The sequence below is a fragment of the Corvus moneduloides genome, chromosome 10, assembly GCF_009650955.1.
Source record: "Corvus moneduloides isolate bCorMon1 chromosome 10, bCorMon1.pri, whole genome shotgun sequence".
NCBI classification, from domain to species: Eukaryota; Metazoa; Chordata; class Aves; order Passeriformes; family Corvidae; genus Corvus; species Corvus moneduloides.
Genome location: NC_045485.1, coordinates 4,062,049 through 4,089,645, shown reverse-complemented (window position 1 = coordinate 4,089,645; position 27,597 = coordinate 4,062,049). Strand labels below are relative to the sequence as shown.

General features: G+C 46.0%; 1 protein-coding gene across 1 annotated transcript; it reads right to left on the bottom strand.

Annotated features, from left to right (window-relative positions):
* Window positions 1-7: 7 nt before the first annotated feature.
* EHHADH (enoyl-CoA hydratase and 3-hydroxyacyl CoA dehydrogenase) lies at window positions 8-26,075 on the bottom strand. The gene is made up of 7 exons (XM_032119753.1): window positions 25,969-26,075; window positions 18,788-18,891; window positions 17,856-18,028; window positions 16,184-16,295; window positions 15,858-15,962; window positions 9,492-9,833; window positions 8-2,496 (listed from the first exon to the last, which is right to left on the bottom strand). Exons 1-7 carry the CDS (start codon window positions 26,037-26,039, stop codon window positions 1,226-1,228), a joined length of 2,178 nt encoding a protein of 725 aa, XP_031975644.1. The 5' UTR covers window positions 26,040-26,075; the 3' UTR covers window positions 8-1,225.
* Window positions 26,076-27,597: the final 1,522 nt, after the last annotated feature.

The window sequence follows — 27,597 nt, the reverse complement described above, 5'->3', positions numbered from 1 at the left end:
CATTATCTGTCATTAGATAATCAAAGTAGTTTTATTAAATTAAAATCAAAAGTTAAACATTCCATGCACCTGAGAAGGGAATATGACCACACCAGACTGGACAATACATTCACTATACATGTGAAATGGGAGACTTTGTCCCAAAGCATCAAGTCTGGAGCTAGTTTGGCTCCCACTCCCTCTGCTCTGCCCTTTGCTAGAGATCTGCCACCTCCCTGCCTGCCTGCAGCAGTGTCCCTGCCTGCACAGCTCTTGTGCTGTGCCCTTCTCAGCGCACCCTCTGCCCATGTGAAAACCCGGTCAGTGACAGGCTGTGTTTCAAGCTGGTCAATTAGAGCCTGTAGAGCCCCAAGACCTGCTAGGTGTAGTCAAGCAAGATGCAAGGAGTGATGGCAACACATTTCCACACTGAAGAGATGCCAGAAGATGTTTCTGCTTGGACAAAGCCAGGTGGGGATAATGGCAACAGAGGATGGAGTCTGGATGCAGAAAGCCAGTCGTGAGCCAACACCACAGGGCAGGTTAGTCAGGTTGAGGTATTTGTGGCTTTTCTGGCATTTATTAGAGCCTCCTCTGCAGCAGGGAGAAGAGACAGTACCAGGGGGGAGCAAGGGACTGCCCCTTGCTCTCTGCCCAGACCTGCTCTCTCCACTTCATTTGACTTTACCTCTGAAGGTGCTGCACCTTTGTGCCATCTGTCCCTCAGCAGCAGGAAAGCAGCAAGTTCCGGCTGGCTGGCTGCAGAAGAGCCAGGGAATTGAGGAGAGGTGGCTGCTCAGGAAAGAGCTGAAACAAACTGGGAAATAGATTGCAGACAGGATTTGGTAGATCTGGCAAGTCTTGGGTGAACTGTGATTGTAATTTTCTTGGCTCCAGCCATGATTTGCATTGTGGCTGTAAATGCTGCTCCCTGCCTTCCCCAAAGGCAGACTGGGAGAGGAGTACAGCTGTGATGACCTGCAGGCAGTGCAAAATGAGATGGGCCTTTACACAGCAGTGTGGGAAGACAGTGGGTGAGGCTGGGCCTGGGAGAGAAGGATGGATGAAGGCAGTGGTGGCCTGCAGCACGTGGGGAAATGAGATCAATCATCGGCCAAAGTTATTCCCTGCAAAGGCCCAGGAAGGCCCGTGGCTTTGTTTAGGGGCCTGTAGCACTTTGGGTTTGATTGGAAGAGACAGTGCAATTGAAGCACCGGTTTCATGAGATCAGCCTCCACCAGAGGAGTCACAGCTTGGGGCTCTGGTGGCTGAGGTAGGACATCCACTCCTTGAGGGGGGGGCTCCTCACAGCCACCAGCTTTTTCAGAAAGGCATTGGGCCGTAGCCCGGGCACGTCAGGGTGGGCCTCAGAGTATTTCTGCAGTTTAGCCAGCACGCGGGGGAGCCCCACGGTGGAGGCGTAGAACATGGGGCCACCCCTGTGCTTCGGCCACCCGTAGCCATTGATGTAAATGACATCCAGGTGCTCTGGGCCTGATGCTATTCCCTCAGCCAGGATGGCAAACCCCTCATTGATAAGGGAAAACAAACACCGCTCCAGGATTTCCTCCTGGTCTATGAAGCGGCTCTGGATGCCATGGGTGTCTCGGTACTGGGACAGGAAGTCGTGGAGCCATGGGTCTGGCGTGGCTGTCCTGCCCCCGGCCCTCTCGTACTGGTACCAGCCTTTGCCGGTTTTCTGGCCGAAGCGGCCCTGCTCACACAGGAGGTCTGGCAGGGGGCTGTAGCGCTGGCCGTGCCGCTGCCGGGCCGGCGTGCCCGCAGCGAGGGACGGCCCGGTCAGGCCCTGCTCCTTCCGAGACCTCCAGCCCACATCCAGCCCGGCAAGGTCAGACATGCGGAAAGGGCCTATCTTAAACCCAAAATCTTCAAGAACCTGATCTACCGCTTCTGGTCTGCTTCCTTCCTCTAAAAGGAAAACTGCCTGTTGTACGTACGGAAACATCATGCGATTCCCAACAAACCCAAAGCAATTCCCTACCACCACTCCAACTTTTTTCAGGGCTTTGGCCAGCTGCATAGCAGTGGCGATGGCGGTGGGGGATGTGTGGCGGCCATAGATGATTTCCAGCAGCCTCATCACGTGGGCAGGGGAGAAGAAGTGGGTGCCAATGACCTGCTGTGGGCGGTTCGTGGCAGAAGCTATTTCGTCGATGTTCAGGGCTGATGTGTTTGTACACAGCAAGGCCCCTGGCTTGCAGATCTTTGACAGCTTGTGGAATATTTCCTTCTTTAGCGCCATGTTCTCAAACACAGCCTCGATGACTAGGTCTACATCACACAACAGATCAAAGTCCACAGTGAACTGGAGACGTGCAGGGTTATGGAAATCCAGGGTCTGGGCACCCCCTTCCATTTTCATAGCTTCACGTTCCAAAAGGAGCATCACAGCCTTTCTTCCCTTGTTCAGATACTCCAGATCCTGCTCCAGGGCTACCACAGGTATGTTGGCTTTAACCAGAGAAGTCACAATGCCTCGGCCCATTGTTCCCAGCCCTAGGGATGAAAGTGAGATAGAATCAAAGACTATGAAGAGAAAATTAATCTCTTGACAGTAGCATTTCCTTTGTATCTCCAGGATAAAAAGTGGAGGCCTCTGGAAAACAAGTAGTGCACACATAGAAAACAGATATTGAAGACTGGGAAAAAGGAAGGTGAATTTGCTCTTTCAGTGAGCCTAAATGTTTGAAAAGAGGTCGCACAAAGGTAAGTTAGTATCCTCACAAGCTTACAAAATTCCAGTGGGATTCACCCAGTGTGCACAGACCGTGTGATTCATGTCTTCTCTCTGCAAAGTTTTATACCTATGGAAACCAGGATCATTGAGGAGTGAGAACCTGAGGACCAAAGAGAAAAGCACTGAGTTACAGCTGCAACCCTGTTACCACCTTCTGCAGGCAGGTTCAAAGCAAGCCTCTCCCTTAGGGTATCAGTGCCTCACTGTTCCTGTGAGATGGTCTGTTATGGGCATTCAGCAGATACACCACCCCGCCCCCCAGAGATTCTGACACCGGCAAAGTTCAAAGAGTTGGTTTTTCCCTCGTCCTTCCAAGCTTCCTCTTTGTCTCCCTCCTTTTCTCCCTCTGCGCTTCATTGCGTGATCTTTGGAGCAAAAAAAAATTCGGCTGCTATTTCTGTAAAGACTTGGATGCTGATCTGCTCTAAACCTTGTCTCTAACATCTTGTGTGTCTCTCAGTGCCAGGTCAAACAGGATGGAACTAACGCAGTGCTCTTAATCTAGATTTCAACATCTTCTCTCTCCTTTTAAATCACGCTGGCACAGCAGTAGCCTTTTGCCTGCTGTTCACTTTATATCAGGCATCTCTGCTCACCAGGAACTCTTCAAATCCTCCTTCTGGAGATTCTCAAAGTCAGTCTTCCTTGTCCAACCACACAGTTAAGGCTCTTGCCCAGAATTCCTGTAACTGAGAATCCATTCACACTGTAATTTTTTCCTCCAAGATCCATAAATGTGCTTCCGCCTGCTCATACCCCCAGGAATCCCAGTGTAGAGATTACTGGCTTGATCCCTTGCACCAGCTCTGCCCTCTGTGACATTAAATGAAGCTGCACTTTCCTGTGACACACAACCCACACCACTGATCCTGCTCTCCCACAGTGGAGGCTTTTCCAACTAAATTAATACAAACTAGTGAGGGAAGGTCAGCACAATTTTACCAGCTTTGAAAGTGCGAAGCCTCTGGATGGGAGGATTATTAATATCCTAAATAAAGCAGCAACCAGAAAAAGTATAGGTTTGTTATAATTCTGTAAAAATGATTTTTTTAATCTCAGGTTTACAAATGAAAGTCAGCTAAACAAATAAACAGAAACAAGGGGATTAAAAATTTTGTCTAAAGCAGCTTTGTAAAGAAGAGCTGAAATGATGTCATCATTTAAACAAGTTCCAACAACCAAGGTCAGACAAGGTAGGATGTTTTTCCTGCATGCTACACACTCTTGGTTTAGTTCTGCCCACCTTCAGCTTGTGTGCACACAAGACATTTCAAATATTCCCTGCTTAGCCACCAGAAGATAGTTTTTACTGGCATCACTAGCTGGCAGCCTGCTTACAAACCATCATTACACTCCCAAGCAAGTGCTGAAGTCCCTTTCTAGGAAATTAGATTTGCTACTTCATAATCAAGTTCTGCTGGAAACTAATTTGAAAATAAATCTAGAATAACATGAATCAGCTCTTAGTAATTCAGTGTCTCTGGTTTGCTGACTGAAAAAACCTGAACATGAGTAGCTCCTCCCACTGTGCTCACTCTCCAGAGCCTGTGATGCGGGAGCAGGTACAATCAGGGACAGGTTTTCCCTGTCTTTGGAGAGCTACAATGAGGTGCTTTCTTCCTGCAGTGCAGGAGGGTAACTCACCCCCAAACCCAGCCCCATCTGTCAGGCTCTCTTTAGACATCAAGCTGAAGTGTTTGCAAGTTCCACATGGCTCCCTCTTGAAGTCTCTTCCTTTCCATGGTGGAGGCCTGGAGTTTCTCTCTAGAATTTCCAAGCTCTCCACACGTCCTAGGTCTTACCCACTCCTGATCCTCCCAGCTTCAGTCTCGCGACTGAAATGTTAGTAGTTCTCTTGCCATATGAACACACTGGCTTCTCCTAAATCGAAGCCTCTTTTGTGAGCAGATGTTCCCCAGGCTTCTTTCCCAGGGAAGCTCTGCAGTGGTGCCAGGTGGTTCCCCTGGTTGCTTTCATCATCAGTACTCCATGTAGGTTTTTGCCATCCTGTGAGAGGCAGGCACACATGCTTGTAGTACTACACTTTCTAGGCCACGGGAACAGGCTCATAGATAAGATATGAGCTTGCCAAGCTTGTTTCTGACCTAGAAAAGCTGTCTCAACTTCCTACAGAACTCTGCAATGGCCTGTATGAAATGATGTTTAATGAAGCTGGCAGAGAGAGTAATGAAAGCCCCAAGGGGTTTGTTACATTAGAGCTTGCACAGCATGATTCCCCTGGAAATATTTTCTAAAATTGGGCTATAAAACTAAGGAGAGCTTTGGCTACCTAGCAGGGAAAGAGGCATTTCTGAGGACTCCTCTTTCACAATTCAGAAAGCCAAGTGATCTTGGGGAAGAATATGTTAGAGCAGAAAGAATGGTAGGGGATCATTAGGCCTTACATGTGTAGAGGGCTGTGGAAGAAAGAGGAAGGGAGATGTCTCATGCTCAGCTCAGATCACACAGACTGAAACACGGTGAGGGACTACTCCAGATTTTCTGCTGTATGCTCCATTTTCTTACTCAACAGTGTTCTCCCTTCCCCCAAACGAGGAAAAACCCTATATTCTCATCTTCCATGCAGGCGACTTATTTTCACGTCCAAGGCACATCTTTCCAAAAAAGACTGAAATCTGCTTCAGGAGCAAGAACGGTGCCCAGCCATCCTGCTCCTGGTCTTTTATTGTGAAATGAAGCTTTGACATATAATCAAAACTACACTTGTGCATATGTAATTTCAGGCCAAATATGGGTATGACAAATCCATTTGCTGGGCAAGCTGAGTGAATAATGATGGTTAATTATTGATCTGTCACGTGATGTACTTAGAATACGAAAAATCATACAAAATTAATTTCAGGATTTTAAAAACAAATTTCAAAACAAAAGTACTTGAAATATGTACAAGGGAGATCACGTACAGTCACACACACTACAGAAATACTGATCAGTGGAAAAAACTCTGAACTATAATGAATATTTGGACCTTAAAATGCCTAGCAATGAAAATAATCCTTTATAGATTGGTAAAAATATGCAAGGAGTGTTCCGGTTTTCCTGATAAAAACAATAATAAGCAATTGGCAGTGATGGGCTGCTGCAGGCCAGGGCTGCTGCTTTCTCTGTTTCAGTTTCAAGCAGAAATGATGTGATACTCCAGGCAAGCAGAGAGCTGTGGGGAGATGCAGTTGGAAGGGACACAGAGAAACGAACCTTCTTTCTTGGTGTTGAGGAACCAGAGCAAGTAAAAAGAGGTGGGAGCCAAGAGTTCAAACAACAGAAGCAAATGAAACAAAAAGTCAACATGAAAAAAATCAACATGATCTTCCCACAGTGCAGCAATAAGAGATGGAAGCAGCAGCACAATGCAACATGGGTTTAGTGTGTGAAACAGCACAGCACTGTCTGTGGGAAAGTGGGGTCTGCACGACTTCTGAGGAGCCTAAACTGAGGCAGCATCTTTCTCTGACTGCCCTCCTCTCTGCAGTGAAAATAGAGAGGCCCTGGGTCACCTAGGTAGACTCAATACTTGCATGGATGAGCAGCGCTATTTTAAAAGGTGTCAGTCCCTCATGCCTAGGATTTTGGTTTCTGGTGCTGCAAGGATGTACTTCAGATCAAACACATGAAGTTACAAAATACTGTAGAGCATTGTACTGGCTGGAGAATGACTTTTTGTTACAGTAGCCTGAAAGAAAAAATTCAATTGTTTTGGCATGTTCTCTGCCTGTCTCTAATGGACTCACAATTTTACTTATATGAAAAGGCAAAATAGGAGGAAAACCTTCCAGAGGAAGGAAAAAAAGCACAACAAGGTGCAGAAAGAAGTGATAGAAAGCACTGACACTTTGGTGTGGGATTCAGAGCTAAAAGGAGGTGTTCAAGAACCTCCAAGATAAGAGAAGTCACACAAAATGAAATACGACATGAACAAGAGCATAAGGAAAGCAAGCTCTACTGGTGGGATATAGGGCTGTGTAATGGGAGCAGTGATTCAGCAAGGGCTGGAGTCTGGCTGAGTGTCAAGGCCCCGAGTGCACTGATGGGATTTAATGTCCCTGACCAGCCACACCTGGACCCTCCACCCACCTGCACTGTCCATTGCCTCTGAGCCCCATTTAAGCTCAGACCTGGGCTTGTAGCCTCTTCTTAAGCTTCCTTGGAGGAGTTCTGGTGGCTTACTGTGGCTATGGCTACTGTTGATGCAGACCTCAGCCTGCAGACTGGCTTCCCACCTTTAGCTTGGACCCTCATCATCCTGGGAACTCTGCTTGATCACCTGTACGATCTCTGGGCCTGCCCTGCCTGCCTTGCCCAGTGACTGTAAATACTGATGCAGCAGTAGGTTGTGCTGCCATCCAGAGGCAGAAATGGGTGGGCAGGATCTTCGGGAACGGGGAAGTGTAAAGTCCTGTGTGTGGGGAGGAACGGTGCATACTGGGGGCTGGCTGCTGGAAAGCAGCTCCCCAGGAAAGGGTCTGGGAGTGCTGGTGGACACCAGGTTGACTCTGAGCAGCAATATGACCTTGTGGAAGAGAAGATTAATGGTGTTGGAGCTACAGCAGGAGGAGTCTTGCTGGAACCCTGAAGGAGGTGATCCTGCCTCTCTACGTGGCACTGGTGAGACCATAGCTGGAGTGCTGGGTCCACTTCTGGGCTCCCCAGAGCAAGAGTGATTGGAGTGAGTTCAGTGAAGGGCAAATAAGATGATTAAGGGACTGGAGTATGCCTCATGAGGGAGGGCTGAGCAAGCTGTGACTTCAGCACAGAGAAGGCTTGGGGGATCTCACCCATGTATATATAAACACCTGAGAGAAAGGTACCTGGTAAAGAAGACGGAGCCAGGCTCAAGTGGCCCCTGGTGATAAAACCAGAGGTCAGGGGCACAAGCTGAAACATGGGAGCTCCATCTGAACATAAGCAAACCATTCTTTTTAGTGAGACAGGTTTCCTAGAGAAGTTGTGGAGTCTTCATCATTGGAGTTGTTCAAGAGCTGTCTTGACATGGTCCTGAGCAACTGGCTCTAGGTGACCCCACTTGAGTAGATATGTTGGACAAGATGACATTCAGAGGTGCCTTCTTGCCTCAAGGATTCTGTGGTTCTGCCCCCTGTTATTGCCATTGGCTCCCCATCCCTGGGGTGCAGCTGCTCCCTGCCAGTAGATAATTAACTGGATATGTTGAACATGGCTAACATGAAGGTTGCCTGTTATCCTGGGCATACGAAGCAGGAGCAAGGAAGAAACACCTTGGTACCTGGTCTTGGTGTAATTACTCCTGGGATGCTGTTCCCACTTTGGCTATGCACGTTTTATGCAGTGTTGAAAAATTTGGGAAAGTTCCGGGTCATTAAAGTGACCAGAGTGTGACAGACTGTGCTCTGAAGCAGAAGTATCAAAGCACTTATTTGTTCTGCAGGAGTTAACTTGAGTGTTGTCTGTAATCAGCTATGAAAACACTGAAACCTGGGGGTGAGGCTGGGGCAATTTCAGACCAGAATTCAGAAATCTATGCAGAGATGAGTGGCAAATACGTAATCCAATGGAAGAGACATGCAGCCCAGCCAATTCTCTTTGGAAGTAAAAGACAGGTTATGTTTCTATTAGAAACTTTCAAATAGAGGTTGCGTTTGTCCTCAGAATTCCCTCTAGCTCAGTTACAGCTCCAAAATAGGCAGCTCAGCTCTAACAGCCCTTCTGGCTAAACTGTCACTGTGATTAGGTCTTTGCAAGGGTGTTGTTCTGCCATGGTTTAGCAGCACAGAGCAGAGAATGTCCCACCTGGGCATTCCCACAAACTCCAACACAAGCCCTCCTGTCAAAGCACACATTGTAGGACTGACCTGTCGGAGACTGACAAAAGTGTGTGTCCAAACTTCTGTGCTCTTCAAGTCATAGAATAAATCTGGTAATAATTAATGCCTCTTTACCTGAATGCTTTAACAGCCACATATCCTTCTCACAGGGTTTGTGGAGTGATGTTTAAAAACCCATTTCTATTAAAAATATGGCATGGCAGCTAATGAAGAGAACAGAACTTCCAAAAAAATCTCTATGGCCTAAAATGAGTTGTCAGACAGCTCAAGAGCCCTGAGAAGCACCCAGGAAAAAAGCAGTGTTGATCTGGTGAGATTCCCTTGAAACAGAATGGATGTTTTCCAAGTTCTCCAAGTTCCCTGTCTAACCATTTTTGAGTGCTACTATCAACAGCTAGAGCTGAAAGATTTTTTTTAAAATCTCAGCGGTGCATCGAAGGTTTTACTTAAATTGCTCTTATAAAAAATTAATGAAGGCATTATCTTGCTGGGCTACAAAATGGCAGGAGTGGATCCCAGTGAGATGAAATCTTCTTAAAATGCAGCTGTCAAAACATTTTTGTATTAATACATCCCTGAGTGACTCTGCGCACATACACTTGCAGTACAGAACTAGACCAGGAGGAGGAGAATTTCCTACAGCCCTGCTCCTAGCACGGAGCAAAGCCCGGTCTCGGTGTTTAAAAGGGAGCAAACTGCTGATGGTTCGCACACGAAGCTGTCTCTGAAGTGCAGCTATTCTTCCAAAGGAAGAGGAGGCATCACCTACTACTCTAGTGGCACGCGAGCTGCCATCTGCATTTGGAGCTTCCCAATGCAGTGACAGCTTCGCCGATGCGTGTGGAGTATCTGTGGGTGGGACGGGTGCGGGTGGCTGCCGGGCTCGCCCAGCCCCGCTGCCGGCTGTGCGCGGTGCGGCCGCTCCGTGCCCTTACCGATGACGGCTGCCTTGCGCACGGGCTGCGGGGCAGCGCTGCTCCAGGAGGCTCCGCCGGGCGCTGCCCACCTGCGCACGGCTCTCTCGGCGAAGAACGCGTACTGCAGCGCCTGGGCCTGCCCCGAGCTCAGCAGCAGCCCGAACAGCTCCCGCTCCCGCCGCACGCCCTCGGCAAAGGGCCTCTCGGTGGCGGCCCGCACGGCCTGGACGCACAGCTCCGGAGCCAGGCACCCCCGCGCCTGTCGCTTCACCTTCACCAGAGCTTCTCGCAGGAACGCTTCCATGTTGGGCAGCTTGGGAACTGGCTTCAGGCTGAGCCTGCGGGGTTCCAGGGGCTGGCCTGGGGGGAGAGAAATGGAGTTACAGAACAAAGCATCCACATCTTTTCAGATGTAGTCTTTCCAGACTACAGATTTCCACCCTTTTCCACAAGCTGGGAAGGCAGTCTGCCTCTTCTCCAATTCCCACTGTATTAGGGCTTGCATGGCACAGTGATCTGGGCCTAGAACTAAAGCATCTGACATTTCTCCTTATCTCTGTTTGCTCTGACAATCACGATTTTTCAAGTCCCTTCTCAGGCTTCAAAAAAAGTAAGACTTCCTTTTCAAAGAAGTAATTCTCTCCTTCCTTTTCTCAGCTTCGGAGTGCCCTGGCTTTCCAGTTCTTTCCCTCTACAGTCCCAGCTGCCACATTCATACGGGTCTTTCTATAAGCTTCAGTAATGAAGTTTTCCTCCAGTGTTGTTTAGTATTCAGGACCCAGTTGACACTTAGCCAGAGGCATTCCAGCCAGAGTCCTGACCCAGACATTGACAAGAGAGTGGAAAACACACCCTGGCTTCTTCCCTGACCAAACGAGCCCCTCAATTCACTTCGGGACTAACCAAGAGGAGATCTCACTCAGCATGAGTTGGGCAGCAAATGAATAAGGGAGAGTTCATGTTTGTGTCAGCAAGGGATGAATCAAGCAGCCACAGAAATATGTGAAGTTCATTACAGAAGAGGTTGCTATGGTGATACCTAGAAAGGATTTTAATTGAGAGAACTTAGTTACATTTCAGATGCCAAAATTCTGTCTTCTTCCTAAGCACAGACCTGGCCATACTCAGGTGTTCCTCTGCTCGTAATGGCAGCTTGCTCAGTAAAGACTGTGGAGGAACAAGATCAGCAGTTTGGGACGTATTCCCTTGAGACTGAAACATTCTCACAATGACCCTGCTGTCATCACAGCCATATCCAGATCATTAACTGTAGCATGGCACTGTGTGGATTGCTAGTGCTGTTCCCAGAAGCAGCCAGGACTGCCACCAAAGTCCAGTGGTGGGCTGAGAGCCTTCTGCTGAAGCTCTCTGGGGACAGTGTCTCATTGCTCTGGCCTCTTAGATGAGCTGTGCCCCAGGGGCACACTTCCTTCCAAGGCAGCATATCGCATCCAGCTTCCCTTTCTCTTCCTGTTGTCTGAGCTAGGGAAGTGCCAATGCACCAGCAGAAAACTCAGGAAATCCTACAGAGGATGCTGAAGAGCAGGAATAATGGCAGCATGGCAGGCATGGTTGCTTGAGGAACAACAGGTCCTGACTCTAGCCCTTCCTCCAAGACTGAGCAACACAGGAGAAACAGAAATACAAGTTTCCAGGATGAGTGAATATACTGATTTCTTGTAATAGAGGTCTTCAGAGCGCAGGCTTTTTAATTAAACCTCTTAGTGAGCACAAAAAGATGAACACTCACTGTGTAAGTAGCTTCCCTTGTGATCAGCATTCATAAAAATGTTTTCACATTCACAGTGGAAATAATTTGTATCAGCCAGTATTGCAGGCTTTAGTCAGGATAATGTTCCTTTATTTTGGAATATTTTTTTCCTTAAATCTAAGTTTTTAACCCAGAAATGCTCTTTATCTGCAGTTCTTTATTTAGGACTTAAATAGTGGGTTATATTCCATCACAAGGGGAAAGCTCAGGCTTGTCCCAGAAAGCTGAACTGATGGCTGGAAGACTGGGCAGATCAAGGGACTTCATATGACGTCCAGTGGAAAGGGCTGGTAAAAAAGAAATACCACTGGGAGCCTTTAGGCTTGGTCTTCAGACAGCAAATAGTACTGTAAGCACAAATACTGGTAGGGGACAGGAGACGGTTCCTCAGACTAAAAAAAAGTAACTCAGGCTCCTGTAATAAAACTCTTATTTTAGCTGCAAACTAAATAGGTTTTCTACAGCACCTCTGTGCAGTATCTTAGCTTCTGCAATGCTAATAAGAATAAAGGACATCTTTATGATCAGGAAAGAATTACCAGAATCCAAATCTGGGGAGAAGAGATCAGTGTGGGACACCTGTGTGCAGCTTGATTTCTGAAAGCAAAGCAGCAGGATGATGCTGAACAGTGTCAGACATCAGTGCTGCAGGAAAAGCTTCATCCACACACAGAACTAACACAGATTCCTGCTTTATTTACCAGGTTTGTAGTCCAGGTGACACAAAGGGCAGATCAAGTCTATAAAATTTCTATCAGCAAATGCACCATGTATGCATACAGTATCAAATATTATGTTTTTTAAAGAAAGAAGTATCATCCCAGAGTTGTAAACCCTAGGGATACTATGGGATGGCACATGCAAGAGACATTGCAAGCCTAATGTTCTTCCTGATGCAGGGAACTGCTTGTGAACTTTTGAAGACTAAAGCTGAGCCTGGCCCCTGCCCCTCAGGCTGCCAGAGACAAGTCCAGGCCATGTCAGACCTTTCACAAACTCTGTTTGTATCCAAGGGACACTTGGCTAGGCCTCTGTCTAAGGAAGGTGTCAGCCAGAACCTTGAGCCCTGGGGAGAGATTAAAATGTCTTGATGTTGTGCATCTTGGCAGAGATGACTCACGGACAGGCCTTGCAGCTCTAAGGGAAAGCCTTTCCTCCAGCCTCCATTTCAAGGATGCAATTACCCACCAGCAGCATCTGTTCCGCCCCTGGCTTTGATGAGCCTCAGAAGGAACAACTGCTTCCTCCGCAGCAACTCCCAGTAGCTTACAGGCAGAAACTCATCATCTTTCCACACAGATTAATACCTGGGGGACTTGAGCTACTCCAAATTGCTCTGATTTTCCTTGGCTCTTTGGTGCAAGGCATTGGTACCGCTCTGCTCTGAGCAGCAGATGGGGTCAGAAAAACAAGGGGTGTATATGGAGAGCTTCAAAGTCTGCTGTGTGGAGGCCGGGAGCCAATTTCTCCTCCAGCTGAGGAAGACTAGAGCAGGCCAACAAGAAGTGGGCAGGATGAGCTGCAAGCTGCTACCTGCCACCAGTAGTTCCAGCCATTTGTCAATTTTGTGATGCCATCAGCTGGGAAAAGCCTGAAGTGCAACTTTAGATTACTGCAGTGATTGTCAAGCACATTTACTGAAAGGATGTTCTCCTTGTCCCCAAGGATTTAGCTCCTGTCTATTCCTTTTAAAAAATGCCTTCAGAAGTGAAGATATTTTCTTTAGCCTGGAGAGGCCAGTTTGCCTGGAGAGGTCAGGGAATTATTCTCACTTTCTATCTGCAATATATAAATACTGGTTTTCAATGAGAAATCTAACTCAGAATCAGTAATTGCCTCTGTGTATTCCTACACCCACTTACTGTTTCAGAGCATCTTTTGAAAGTGTCCTTCATTAGAAACAATCCATAAAAATGTATGGATGAGAATGCTCTCCCAATGTGCCATAAAAGTAGCTCTGTCAGCTGTGTATCACAACAGTAATCAAGGACCCCTGATACAGTAAGGCAGTCATTTGAGACTGATCTCTTGCCATGAGATACTGCAGCTCCAGCACTGAGAAAGCTTTAGAAGAAAATTATTTCTGAATTGATTCTTTGAGACTTATCTTGCTGTACAGCCTTCCCAGGAATAGAAATTCCAGAGGTGACAAAACTAGTTATTTAGCCAGACTGCTCCGTAAGAAGTCAGCAGTTGTAGCTTCATGTTTAAAAAAAATCTCATCAGAAACAAAATGCTGCATGCCACACAAAGCCAGTGCAGTTCTGTGATGGCTTTTTTTTTTTTTTTTTTTCGTAGATTCTCTTTGGTTTTATTAAGATTATCTGAAAAACATTCACTGAAAACAGAACTCCCTGTGAACAAACTCCAGACCAGCTATACAAGACTGTCATCTCTTCTGCAGCCCTGTTAGTTCTTGATGGAGAAAAATTGAAGTGCTGCCTTGCCTTTGTATGACAGGAATATTATTAACTTTAGGCAAAGGCCAAAGCAAGGAAGGATTTGAAAGGAACGTACAGGCTCTGGGTACACCAATCTTTCAAATTATTAGATAACCTGAGGGTAAATGGTGCATCAAAACTTGTCATGGTCTTCTGCGGGGTCTAATGAGAAATTTTTCAAGCAGGAAAGAAATAGATTAGCTGGCTCACCAGTGTTTTCACTGTTAAAACATGTACTGTAAATGCCAGTAAAGCTGTTGGAAAGAGTCTGAAAGCATTTTTAAGTCCTGTGGGAGTTGATATATAGTGTGATGTGAAACACCATCAATGACATTACTCATTTTTGCTGGGGTAACTCAAACCAGCGATAAACAGATTGAAAATCTAATAATGAGTAAGACTGGGACAGGCTACCTGCTGGATATTCAGTCAGGATTCTTGTATGCTTATACAACTAAAAAAAAAAAAAATATTGGTAGTGACAGTTTCCAAAGAAGACGAAGCTTGACAATTTCCAAAGAAGGTGAAGCTAAAGAACAGGATTTTGCCAGTGGATATAAGCTCCAGAAAGCAAGTTCCCCTGAGAAATAGTGTGGTCAATGCTTCCTTCCTGAGGGTCTCCTCTAAGGCCAAGCTGGCTTTCACAACTGTCAGCCACTGCACAATGTCTGTCATGGAAGAAACAAGCATGCAAATATCTAAACTTCACCCGATTGCACATAGCATTTGTTGAACTGCAGAATGTTTTCTGGTTTGCCAGTTCCAGCAATGTATCCATTACTCATTTCATGACACACTGCTGCTGCTGCCATCAGTACTGGTACAGATCTTGTGCAAGGCATCATTCAGAGCCCAGAGGGTACATCACAGTGAGCACTGTTTGTTGGGTTAATTTGCCTAGAAGAGTGGTAATATTTCACTGCTCTCCCAACAGATGGAGAAACAGAATTCTCATTCAAACCAGACAAACTCAGTGAACCAAGGTACCTTTGTTTTTCTTAGAAGCAGCAGTGAAATACATCATCCATCCCTTGCTGAAGAATTATATTTAGTCTGATGACATACAGGAAAGAGAAAAGAGGACTGCTTATGTCATTGATTCTGGACTAGAAAATGAAGCCCTAAAATACCATAGGATGAATACAGTGAGAAGGAAGGGCGTCTGCTATAGAAAACCCAGCCAAAGAATACCTTGGCACCTGTCTGGTACATCTTAAAGTGTGGGGAGGTATACAAGACACTGATATTTAAGAACAGTCCATTCTTTGAAGCACCCTACAATATGGTGCACTGTCATCTAGGACAAAGCTACGTCAGCTTGTAGCATGGAGAAGGGGCCTTGTCTGTAGTGAAGAGAACTGGAGGAGCAAAACCAACACCCCAGCTTGGAACAGCATTGCCTCTAAAGGCCATATGACCAAAGCAGGAAGGGTTTTTTGCTTTCCTGCATTCATCTCATAGTGACAGAGCCCTAGATGAAATCCAGCAGTCAGGTTCCAAAGGTACAAGGAGGTCAGTAGTGGAAAAATGCCCTATTTTCTCTCAAGGCAGTGCTCCTCGTGCTGCACAAGGAATGTTCCTCTTCCTAAGTGAACTTCAGTGAATTTGATTCTGTTATTCCTAAGATGGGGGAAAAAATCTCTCCCCATCCCTCCCATCTGCACAGGCCTTTTATTTATGTGGCACCCAAAGGATTAGGGACAGAGTCACTTACAGACCATGGATCATTAAATTGAGCAGAGGATGTGCCAGCCCCTCCACTACAGGGAGAAAATTATTTTTGCTCAGCCAGTATGGATGGTGCAACCAGGATGCATGCAGCGCCAGCTGGGATCCAGAACTATATATGGAAAGAGCATTTACTCCCCAAAACCTGCAGAGTGCAGCATCCCAGAGGAGCATGTGAGTTTGGCTATACAATTAAAAGGCAGGAGGACTTGATGTATATCTGTTCTCTGAATCTCACTTGAATTTCTGCAGCTTTTCAGCATTTGATTTTTCTCACTTCAGACAACAGGAAACAAATTCTGCAATTAATTGTATCTTCTGTGGATGCCAAAACTCAAGAATGGAGCATATAAATTGGAACAAACTGGTGGGCTTTGTTCTGACTCTTTTCAGCCCTGAAACATCACCAATTATTTCCTGGCACTGCTACAATTTGTTCCTCACCAATCACTTTGTTTGCCAAACGGATTGCTGCCTCAATGGTGTTTTCTTCCACAATTTCGTCAACCAAGCCAAGCTTCAGTGCTTCAGTTGCTGGAATGTGTTTTCCTGCCATAAAAAGAGAAATAAGGTGACTACAGCAGAGCCTGATGGACAATTTTGTTCTTTTCCATCTGATCAAATGACTGGTGCAGCTGATAATTAGCCCCTCATGGGTGGAAGCAAGTAGAATTACAACCCAAGCAGCTACACAGGTAAAAGATTCCTGTTTTTTAGACCAAGCTGGTAGGACTCAATGCCATGTTCATCTATACAGACACAGCACTCACCTGTAGTGATCATATCCAGAGCAGCTGGTACTCCAATCAGTCTGGGGAGTCGCTGAGTGCCTTCAGCACCTGGAAGTAACCCTATGGTGACCTCTGGCAAACCCATCCTAGCCTAAAATGAAGTAAAATTAAACAAAAAAATCTGATTAGAAAGAGTGGTAATTGCAAACTGAGCAAAAAAGAAGAAAGACAAGTAGATATGAGTCACATTGCTCCTCTAGGAAGCCTCAGAATTTCTACATAGAAACTCCATCCCTGCATTTTGCTACGTGAGATATTCAAGAAAAAAAATCACTTGACCATTTCAAGGATTTCTGTACAAATGCACAAGGAAAACATGACCTTTCAGAGGATTTTCTGTGCTAGTACAGCACTGGGGGAGGGCTGTAGGGCCGACAGCATTCCCTAGATTGACACGTGTCAATAATGCTTTCAAGTAGTTGTTACCAACTATTGGAGGGCATGCTGGCTTAACTGTCACCTCCCTACTCTAATTCTTGCAAGTTTGGTGAGGGGTTGGAAGGAACCTTAAAACCATCTTGTTTCACTACCTGCCATGGGCAGGGATACCTTCCACTAGACCAGATTGCTCAGAGCCCCATCTAACCTGGCTTTGAACACCACTGAACTCTTCCCTAATCTTCCTTCAAATGCCTCTTGGTGCATTTGCCATCTGGTAGTCATGGCAGGTAAGCTAGGGGCAGCAGGAAGTCTGTGGGGGACTTCTCTTAAAAAATGTATCTAGATTTTGTTGCCTTTAAAAAATAGTTTGCCCATTTTCTACTGAGCTTTCAAGAGATTTTGAGTTACTTTAAGACCACTACTTATAGTCCCAGTAGTCATGGCAATTCATGATGTGGTTTAATGAGAATGGTGGTAGTTGGTCAAAGGTTGGACTTAGTGATCTTGGGGGTCTTTTCCAACTTTAATGATTCTGTGATTCCATGGTGCTCACCTTAGGTGGCACAGAGGATGATGTGGAATATCTCTTTATGCTGTTACAGCAACCCACACTGCCACAGAGAGTGACTCACTGCAGAAGTGAGGGGATGGTCCTGTCAGTGAGGAGTCTCTACAAGGAGACAGGTACTGCTCAAGCTGGTTCAGCATTCCTGAACCTTGAAGGAGGGGATTAAAGAAAAAAAAGCCAGATAATTCCTGAAGACTCTTAAAGCTGTCTTTCAGTCAAAGTGCTCCTTGGGGACACAGAGCTCATGGGGAATTTAACCATAAATGCTCCTGAGTTTCAACTACCTATAGAAACTAGGCCATGAGCAGAAAGAAGTGCAAAATTCACAGGGCTGGGGAAAAAAATAAATAAGAGAAAGTCACGCTGCATGAGTCAGTAAGATACAGCTGTCTGCATCAGAATATAGATAATGAGACCTAGGGCAAATTAACATTTGGTTACTGAAGCTTCTACACAGCCATCTTATCCTACTAGTTACAAATCAACTTTATATTTAGAAATGACTTGAAATTAGTCAGTTAGTAAGGCTCAGGAAAGACGTCAAGGGTGATAGTGTAGGTGAAGGATGTCTGAGCACACCGAGTTGTATCCTGTAGCTATAAAGCCGCTCTCCTCTGGGCAGAGGGTCCCAGGGAAGGCACCCCGTCCCTCTGCTCGTGCCATCTGTACCTGGCTCCCGAGGATCCCAGCAGGGTGTGTTACCTTCGCGTGTGCAACGCGGTAGTGACAGCCCAGCGCCACCTCCAGGCCTCCTCCCAAAGCGACGCCTTCGATGGCCGCCACCACCGGCTTCTCGCTGCTTTCGATGAGAGACACGATGGGGCTCAGGGCAACTCCATGTCTCTTCGGAGAGGAAAATCCTCGGATGTCAGCTCCTGAGGGAGCACCAAGAGGTTAGGAGGAGTTAGTGGGCAAGGCGGTGGCTGGAACAACCCTTCCCTCTGTGCCACTGGATGCAGCTGCTCACAGATGCCCAAATCCTTGCAGAGCGTGCTGCTGGCAGGAGAGTGGTTAACAGGAATCAACCCCTTTTGGGACCACCTTCAAGGAACCGTGCGTCCTTGATCCTGTTCACAGAGCTCCGGGGAAGGCTGAGTACAAAAACACAGAGTAACTGTAAGGATCATGCAGTCAGTTTCTGCAGTTTGCAGAAATTTGCAAACTTCCTTGGTGTAATATTGAGCCTGGAATAGTTAACTGCAAATTACTACTAACAAGCAATGGAGAGCTCTACAGAATTTCCCCAGCTTTTCAGGTTTATTCAGCTGGAGAAGATCTGTTATTCACCACTGTCCCACCCCAGGTACATTCCATACACTAGACCAATAAATAGTCCAGAGATTTTACATCAACAGGGCTTCGGAGACTGAGGAAGCCCCAGGATGTTATGGAGCTGAGCAGCTGTCCCTCATTTCAGTATGAACAGACCAGCTTATTTCTGGCCTGGACAGTCCAGCTTGTCTGCATGACCAGCATGTCAATGGTGGCACAGCAAAATAGACAAAGCACCCTGTCTTGTTGCCATTTCCAGCCAAATTGGGACTTTTGTCAGCAGTGTTATGAGGCAGAGAATCTTCAGATATGTCGGGTGGAGAGTGTTTCATCTTCTGCTCAGCCCATGTTTGATGTCTTACCTGCACTGAATTTCCCATTTTCGCCACAAATCATAACAGCTTTCACTGAGGGATCTGCATCTGCTTTCTTCAGCCCATCCTCTAAAGCCTGGAGAACTGCCAGACTGAAATAAAATAGAGATTCAGTGAGTAACCATCAGCTACACCCCCCTTGCAAGAGGTATGTGCTAGGAACACTGAGCAGCCCAGTGAAAAGGAGCACCATGTCCCACAGGCTGTCCCCATGCCTGGCTGCTGCCACAGCCTCTCCAGGTGAATCCTGTCCTTAGTCTCCCTCTTGCTCCAAAGGACAAGCACCCAAACCCAACAGGCTGCCAGCCCATCTGTCAGTCTCTGCCTGGAGACTCATCTTCAGGCTATGACACTGCTGTTTCCACAGCAAGTAGCACAGGGAAATGTCGTTTGAAAATGTCTTCATGAATTAAACATTCAGATTTTCAAGAAAACAGTTTAGCATAATTTAAAAGTAATTAATGCTAAACCACTGACAATCTGAGAACTTTTTGAAAGGAGCTCTAGGGATAAAAAAGTTATCTTTCAAACACCTGACACAGGCTCTGCTGATGTTAATAATACTTTCACTTTGTGAAGATCTGCACAAAAGTCCAGACTTAAACTGGTGTGGGATCCTGTCAAAGGGAATTTGGGCATGAAACATTACACAGAACACGTTTTGACTTATCTGAACAGGTAGTTCTGCAGATACCAGCAGTAAATGTGGCCAGCAAAGAATTAATGAAGAATTTCAAAATGGATCTGTAGAAGTATAAACAGTGTTTTTTCAAATCAGGTATTTAAAAAGTCTGACCCAACTGTATGTCCACTTTGCATTTGCCTCTTTAAAGCTAATTTATGTGTTTGTATGGATATGGACACGGAGAGCCTAGTCTGTTTTAGAAGGTGGTAACAATAGTGATAGTAGGTAAAAATAGAAGCATTGACACTTTAGTAATAGAAATATGAATACAAATTTTATGTATATATAGTTTTGATACTAAAATATACTTATATACACACTGTTTTAAGTACACAGTTTACGAGAGACTATTCTGTGTGGATGTGCAGAGATGGTTCTGATTCAGAAAATCTGAGCTACAAGAAGTTGGAGGCTGGAGGAATATCCAAGAGGTATCATCCATGCTTGCCCAGCCCTTTATAAAACCAGCTTTCCTTCCTAGACCTTCTCCAAACCCTTAGTCCAGCTCCACATGTAAGCTTGGTGCTGAGGAAAAGGGAGCAGAGCTCTGCTGATGCCCAGTGGAGAGGAGCAGTGTTAATTACACAGAACTAATAGAAAGGCCTGAGGCATACTCAGCTTGTGCATGTTGCTCTATGTATTAGAGGGCATTTCATCTAAAAAGGAAGCTTGTTGTGAAGCAGATGAAAACCACATTATTGTACTCTCGTGTACACACATTTTTACAGAACAATGCTTGCAGCATTCACGTGAGAGCCCGTAGTCTGAGAAGGGAAACCTGGGAGCCCAAGGAGCTCCCTGTAAACCAGCTGTGTGAAGGAATCCCAGCCAACCTCTGCATATTCCTCCTTCAAAATCAAAAGTTAAAGACAAACTATTAGCAAAGTCTCTAAATCAGGGCTGTTGGCTGAGGGGGGCTGTCTAGGAGGGTCTCCAGGACCATCTGCTGCCTGGATAAGGCCGTGCTATATAGAAAAGTCAGTGGGAGCCTTGAGGCCTGACAACCAGAGACTGGGAGAAGTGTAATTTTTGGAGAGAGAACAGCCAGTTATGTACCAATTGCCCAACCCAGACATCAAAGACAACTTTGAAGTCTGATGTTAGTAATGGTTCTGAAAGCTGAAACTCAAAATGAGAATAATTTGGCCATGCCAAAGTAAAGCTGTGAGGTGAGTCAGTAAAGGCCCCTCCACTGCACATAGCTCCACATGGCAGAATATGAAAGCCTTTCCAAATTTTATACATTAAATGTGTTTTAATATTGTCTTGGTTTTGAAAGACAGGTGTCTGCTAAGGAAGGCAGAAGCCTCCCTTGAAGTGGCAGATATAACCCCTTTTCCCTCTGAGTTATTATCTTTCCAAATTTTATACACTAAATGTGTTCAAATATGTTTAAAAATTGGGTTTTATGTCCCTCCCCTTGGCATATCTGTGGTTGCTGCTGTTTGAGGAGCACTCACAGGCTGCACCCAACGCTTGCTGCTCTTGGAGTTCTGTTTGTGCATCAGTGGAGAGCCAGGCCACAGCAATACCAAACTCACCCAGGGGCTGGGAGATTGCAGGAGAAGCCATTAGGAAATGTCCTGACACTCTACAAAGCATAGTGCAAAGAGGGAGAAAAAAGATGTCCTATGATCCAAACAAATGTGAAGTTACTAATTTGCAAATATTGTATAGACAAATGGCACAGTTCTGTCAGGAACAGGCAAGAAGCAATCAGTATTCCTGTGTCTGTTCCAGGCATGTGATCAGCAGATGCAAGGTGCCCATCTAGAAGGGTTGTCTGCAGCAAATGGAAAGGTTCAGGTTCTAGGGAGGAAATCGGTTACAAGCCCTCAGCACTTACAGCAACATGCTACCACCAAAATAAAAACCAGTCAGCAAGGCTGCCACAAAATCACAGTTTGATCCCTACTTCACCTTTATTAACCCAACAGGACTGTTTATGCCAGTGAATAATTTAATTTGGTACTTGCATAAATATCTCTTCTCCTTCCATATAATTTTTTCCCAATGGGAATTTTTGCAGGGTAAAAAGGAAGTAAAATCAGACTTTTTGCAGTTTCTTGTTTTCCTAAGATGGAGTGATAAGTTTGCCTTGGATATGTCAAAGTCCAACACACAGACTGCATTGCTTTGTCACTCACATAACTGGCACTAGGAGTTGTAATTTTCAATTAAAGCATCACAGTAGAATATGTGGCAGTAGAATTATAAAAATACTCAGGAGAATCCCAGCTTCAAACTGCTAGAGCATTAAAGAAACAAAAAGTCACTGTAATTTTCATATGTATTTCATTACTGTGACACTGTCATTCATTTAGCAGTAACCATGCAGAAGTTCCCTCCATGCTTTCCAAGGTTGCATCCATGCCATGTAGTCAGTTCCACCATGGGTACTATTTTGACTGCCAGAAGAGTGAGTCTGCCAAGGTGACTCAGTGTTCCAGGTTTCAGGAACTCGAAATAGGTGCTGTTAAAGAGCAGGTGCACACCAGAGCAAGAGAATATTCTTGGAGGTTACCACACCAGGTTGTTTTTATTTTATGGAACTCATTGCAGTGACAGTGATGTGCTGGATTTGTAGCAGGGTTTTACTATTTACCTAAATTATTTCATATTTTAGCTGGAGTTTGTGAAAATGAATTTCTTTCATAAAAAAAACCCCAAACAACTAATATAAGGGAATCCTGGAAATTTACTTAGTCTCATTTAAAGAAGTGAGACTCGAATCCAACAGTGGAAAATGTTGTTTATGGAAAACATGCAGATCTGGGCCTTTCCCTTTGTACTTTTCCCAGCTTCTAAAAAACTTTAAAAACCTGAAAATCTCAAACCTGAACAAAACCAATTGTCACGATAGAGGGAAAACCTGGATGCTCAATATGAGTGATCAACAGGAATCCGATTTATTGATTGTACCAAAGCTCCTTATATACTGTCAATAATAGGCTTCATGCATATTCGTAACGGCACATTCTAAGTGGTTCAGGTCTACTAAGCTGATCCTAAACTCCTCCTTAGACCCCCTTCCGTGGTCAGCAGTTCTGCTTTTTTCCCTGGCCTTCTAACCACAGATGTCTATTGTTATACTGCCAAAACCTAACCTTGCTGGCTCTGCAAATAAACCCATAGTTCAGCTGTAAGACTCAATGGTGGTTCAGTTACTGAGCAAGATACATGTAATATTCTGTAACTTCAGTTGTTACACAAGATGTGTGGTGCATTGTCTTATGAGACCTTGCTCAGCTAGCTGCAAGGGTCTATGTGCCCGTTCTCACGTAGCCAGCTTCTCAGATCAGTAAGCTGCAAAGAACCTGTATATCCCGAATCTATATGTCCCTTTTCACGTAACCAATCCCTCACAACCAATCCAGGCTCTTCCACTGTCACAGGCTCCTGTTCCTTTGGATAGCTTCCTGCAGTGTTTTTCTTTGAACTTACTGCTGGGTATTACATAATCCCCTACTTGAAACTGAGGACTTATGTGCTGGAGTTACCTACTCTGCTCTCCCTTGCTTCAGTGTCAGATCCAGCTGTGTAGTAGCTACTGTCACACGTTGTTGTGTGACAAATTGCTAATACAGTTTGAACAGTCCTGCACATAAATTAAGGCCAGAGCCAGAGTGGCATCTTTTGGGTGGAATTTTAGAAGAGTTGTTTTAGGGAGCAGATGCTTATTCATCCCAGAATTTTCTCTCTGCGTCTCATCCTGATGAGGTGCTGATCCAGTCCAACACGTGTAATCACATTCTCCCCTCATTGCTACCTGTCTGAAACTGCAGCTTCTCTCATCTCCTTTACATTTTCTGATTTTTATGGTGATCACGGTCAGAAGGACAATCCTGGCAGCCAGGGAGAGCCTTTCCCAATCAAATCTGTTACGCTGTCACACTTCATAGAATCCCAGACATAAGCTCCCCTACTGCATGCCCTCTCCTATCCTCCCTGGAGCCTTTCCGCCCTTGTCAGCTCAAATGTTGAAATACTCCTTAAAGTCCTTCTAATTCCCAGTGCCAGCAGCCTGCCTCTGCTGAGAAGAGGTAATCAGTTCTTTCTTTTGTGAGTCTTGTCTTTCTGTTCCCCCAAACTCCTAGTTCTTTGCATATCTAAATCCCTTCTCTCAATGCCATGGTCTCATAAATGCAGATCTCTGAATACTAAACTTCTGCAAACCAGGAAAAAACCCTCCAAACAAATCAAATTTGGCACATGCCACCTCTGCTGGTGGAGAGAGCGTTTAGCTTAAAGGGGAGTCTGTGTGGGAGCCAAATTTGCTGCCAGACTCTCAAGTCATCATACATTCCTCAGGAAAGCACTGCCCCCCAGGTACTTGCACAGCAGAGGATGGTGTCAGACGGAGAAAGCAAATTCCTGCCCACCAGTGGCTTCTAAAGTGCTAATGGCCAGTGTGATGGCCCAGGAGGGGGGAAATGGATAATGGAGAGAGATAGAGGAGGCTGGAGCACAGCAGCAAAATCTCACCAGTCTTAAAAAGCATTTGTGCCTGCTGTGAAATGAAATTTTCAGGATTGCAGGACATGGCTCCTCTCTGTACTTTCACTGCCTGCTATCGCCTGAGCAGTCAAACATTTCCAACAGCAGGAACAAACCTGCTCCCTGTGGTCCAGAACAGAAATGTGCAGAAGCAGGAGCAGCACCCAGGGATCAGAGTGTGCTCTACCTTTCCTAGCTGCAGTCAGATCTCAGCTAAAAACTACCCAATGGCAAGGGTGTGAGAATTACGGATCTCTTTTAAAACAGGTATTACCCTGGCATGCCACCAAAGACCACAGACACGTCTAAAGCCGTAGTTCAATGGATCTGAAGTGTGCCAGGGTCTGCCTTCTTCCCCGTGGGGCTGAGGAACAGGACTACAACCACGCTGTCACCCTTGGTGTATCAGAACCACACCCTGCTGTGTGGGCACTGCAGGGCCAGGAGGAGAGGGCAGTAAAAGCAGAGGTCTGTCCTGAAGAAGTAAGTTGTTGTGCTGTTGCTGTTCAAAGGCAGAAGTGACTTTGGGTTTTCTCCAGAACTTCTCAAAAGAGGGGAGTTAAGGTTCCTTAAGCATGTATCTGTTACTGTTGATGGCTGGACTCAGTGATTTTAAAGGTCTTTTCAACCTCAGCGATTCCATGATTCTTTAGCTCTGTATTTTGTATTTTTCATGGTAAGGATTGAAAGTTTATTGTGAGCACAGCCTGGAAGTTTTCTTAGACTGGTCTTGGGCACAGGAGGTCCAAAGGATGTCTTACACCCTACAGTTCTGGGAGTCCTGCATGTGTGGTTCATCTAAACTCACCAAGTCACTCCGAATTTCTCAGGGTAATTACCTGAGCATGTGGAAACATTTGCGCTTCTAAACAAGTTGCAACAGAAGAGTGAGCAGTGCCAGCTACACTGTAGCTTTGCTACGGAAGAGCAGCATGTTTCACCTCCTTTTCATGCTCTGCCTTGTCTCTACGAGCTTCTTTTTAACAAACTCTCTAATTTATAAGTCAAGCACAACGGCAGTGGGGTTTTTTTGGCTTGTAAATATAGACTGAATAGACACTGTGGTCACTGTTACTGAGCAACTCCAGCTGCTTAGAAAGGGTTTGCATGCTAATCAGAACTAAAGGAGCTAAAATGCTCATCTAATGCAAAGCCAAAAGCACGAAAGTCCTTTCCAAGGCACATGAAAAACTAAAATTTCAGAGGCTCCTACAGATTGGTGTCGGACCTTGTTTTTCACTGGCTTGTGTTTGTGATTGCGTGGGGCCTTTCTTGACCAAGATCAGTATTTAGAGGTCAATTCCTCAATAGCTTTTAAAGGACGAATGAACGGCTTTCTGCCAGCCCTGGCTGGGTTTAATCCTGCTCCCAGCTCCACTTGTTGAACCACCCCTGATAGCCACAGAGCCCTTTGCCCTCTCCCCCCAGCACACTTGGGTAGCGCAGGGATTTGCCAGGCAAGCACTGAGCAGTGTGTGGGGCAGGCAATCAAAACAGGAAATCTGAGGATTGACTCGTAGCAAACAGCTCTGAAGGCACTCCAGGCTGAGCTGCTGTGCTACGTCTTGCTGAAGCAATGCCTTGATTAAAGACTGGAAGGTGATGAGAAATAGGCAAAGTTTTTACACATCTTCCAGGGGAGATGAGACAAAGTACAGTTTGCTGAGCCTGGCACCTCTCCTGTGAAACCCCCCCAACTAGAAATTATAAGAAAGAGCAGAAGTTACGGCAAAGTTCAGCATGCTGTTCGCAAAGCGAGATCCATGCTACCTCTGAAGGAGCCGCCCGGGCCCCTGCGGGTACCGAGCGGTGTAGAAGTCCCGGCTGAGGCTCTCTGCGGCCGCCCCAACCCGGGACTGGGCGGAGCCTCACTCGGGCACGGAGAGAGGGAATGAGGTGAAAAGGAAGGAAATCGGAGAATCCCCCAGCAGCTGACAAGGGGGTCCCCAGCCCCGGCCCGGCGCTCCCCGCGGACTGCCGGCCGTACCTGAGCTCGTTGACCGGCGGGTTGCGGAGCCGGATGACGGCCACGGCCGAGCCCCTCGCGTACTGCGCCATGCCGAGCGATCCCGCTGTGTCCCCGTGTCCCCGTGTCCCCGGGCCAGCCCCCGCCGCGCCCCGCCCGCAGCCCGCCCTCACCGCGGGGCTGGCCCCGGCCCCCGGCCTGCAGGGAGCTGCCTCTTGCTGGGGTTGCAAAATGCGGAATATGGGAAATTTTCTTAAGAAAGGACGCTCATTAGTGTCTGATCTTTGTAGCTTTCAAGCCTAATCAACAAGAAAGGAGATTTAAGCCGTGCAACAACAGCTCACGAGCTCTAAGTGGTGTCCTGGTGTTGGAAAGAGAAATTCCTTGTTGGTAGAATTGCCTTGCTAAGGTTTAGGGCTCCACACGTTTCAGTGATCTCAGTCCTGGGGGGAAGATTGACAGTGCCTGGGGAGAAGGATGTGCCACTGACAGTGGGCACACAGAATGCAGAACTTAGAGGCCACAAGGACATTTGGCAGAACCCCCACGACAAGGAAGAAACTGATAAAGGCAACCCAGCAACTGTGCTGAAATCAGCTCTGATGGGTCAAAGGCAGTTCTGGCAGGGGCAGATCATGAGCACCGACTCTCGGACCACTGACCCAAGAAACCACTGACCCAAAAGAAGAGAAAGACTGAGCACCTGGACTAATTAGCATGAGAAACGAGAGAATCATTAATCAGTAGAAGATAGAATGCTAATTAATAAGAGAATGATGTAACTTGCAGCCAATGAACATCAATACCTTCATTTGCTAAAATGTATAAATAGTGAAAAGTTTTGATAGTCATTGTGCTGGCTTTGTGGATTTGCCACCCAGCCCACTTTCCGTGCAGAAATGTAAATAAATCAAATACCTTGACTCAGTGTTGGATTGGCATCTTGCACACTGGGTGAAAGAACCTATTCTGGGACAACACTGGCATTTAATGTGTGCTCCCAGTCAAGCTCTGTGCCCCTGGTCCCTTTGGGTGTCACTTCACACCAGCCCCTCAGCTCAGCGCAGTGATGCCACTGTAAAAAGAACTGAGAGGTGGTGGGGGGAAACATAGTTTCTAACGTTACAAAATGTATCTGTTGCTCTAAAATGTTATTTAAGGGACAGAGAAGATTCTTACCTATACATTATTATATTCTTATTTATATCTCTATAATCTCCCATTTGTGTCTCTTGGCCTTTAAAAATCAGTCCCCGGGCAGAATGGCTACAGCATCTTCCCTGATCTGGAACAGGTGTAGACAATTTTAGAAATTGATTTACATGTACAGAAAGTTTCTTCACTCAAAGCAACCTTTATTGCTGCTTTTATACAACCTTTATTGTTATAGCTGTTGTGGTGGATCGCTCCAGCTCTTCTGGCATTTATTATATAATGTTAAAAACCCCCCCAAACTAGGGGTAATACTCTGCATTTGCTTGTAAAACAGCATGTTCTGGGAGTTTATAAAAATGGTGTAAATGATGCCTTGGAGGGCTAACTTGTCTGTTGCATTTTTATTAACCAGAATGAAACCAAAGTTCACTCTAAGTTGTACTCTGTGTTTATGATTTACAGGTCTGATCTACTCGTCCTTTAATAACACAACTG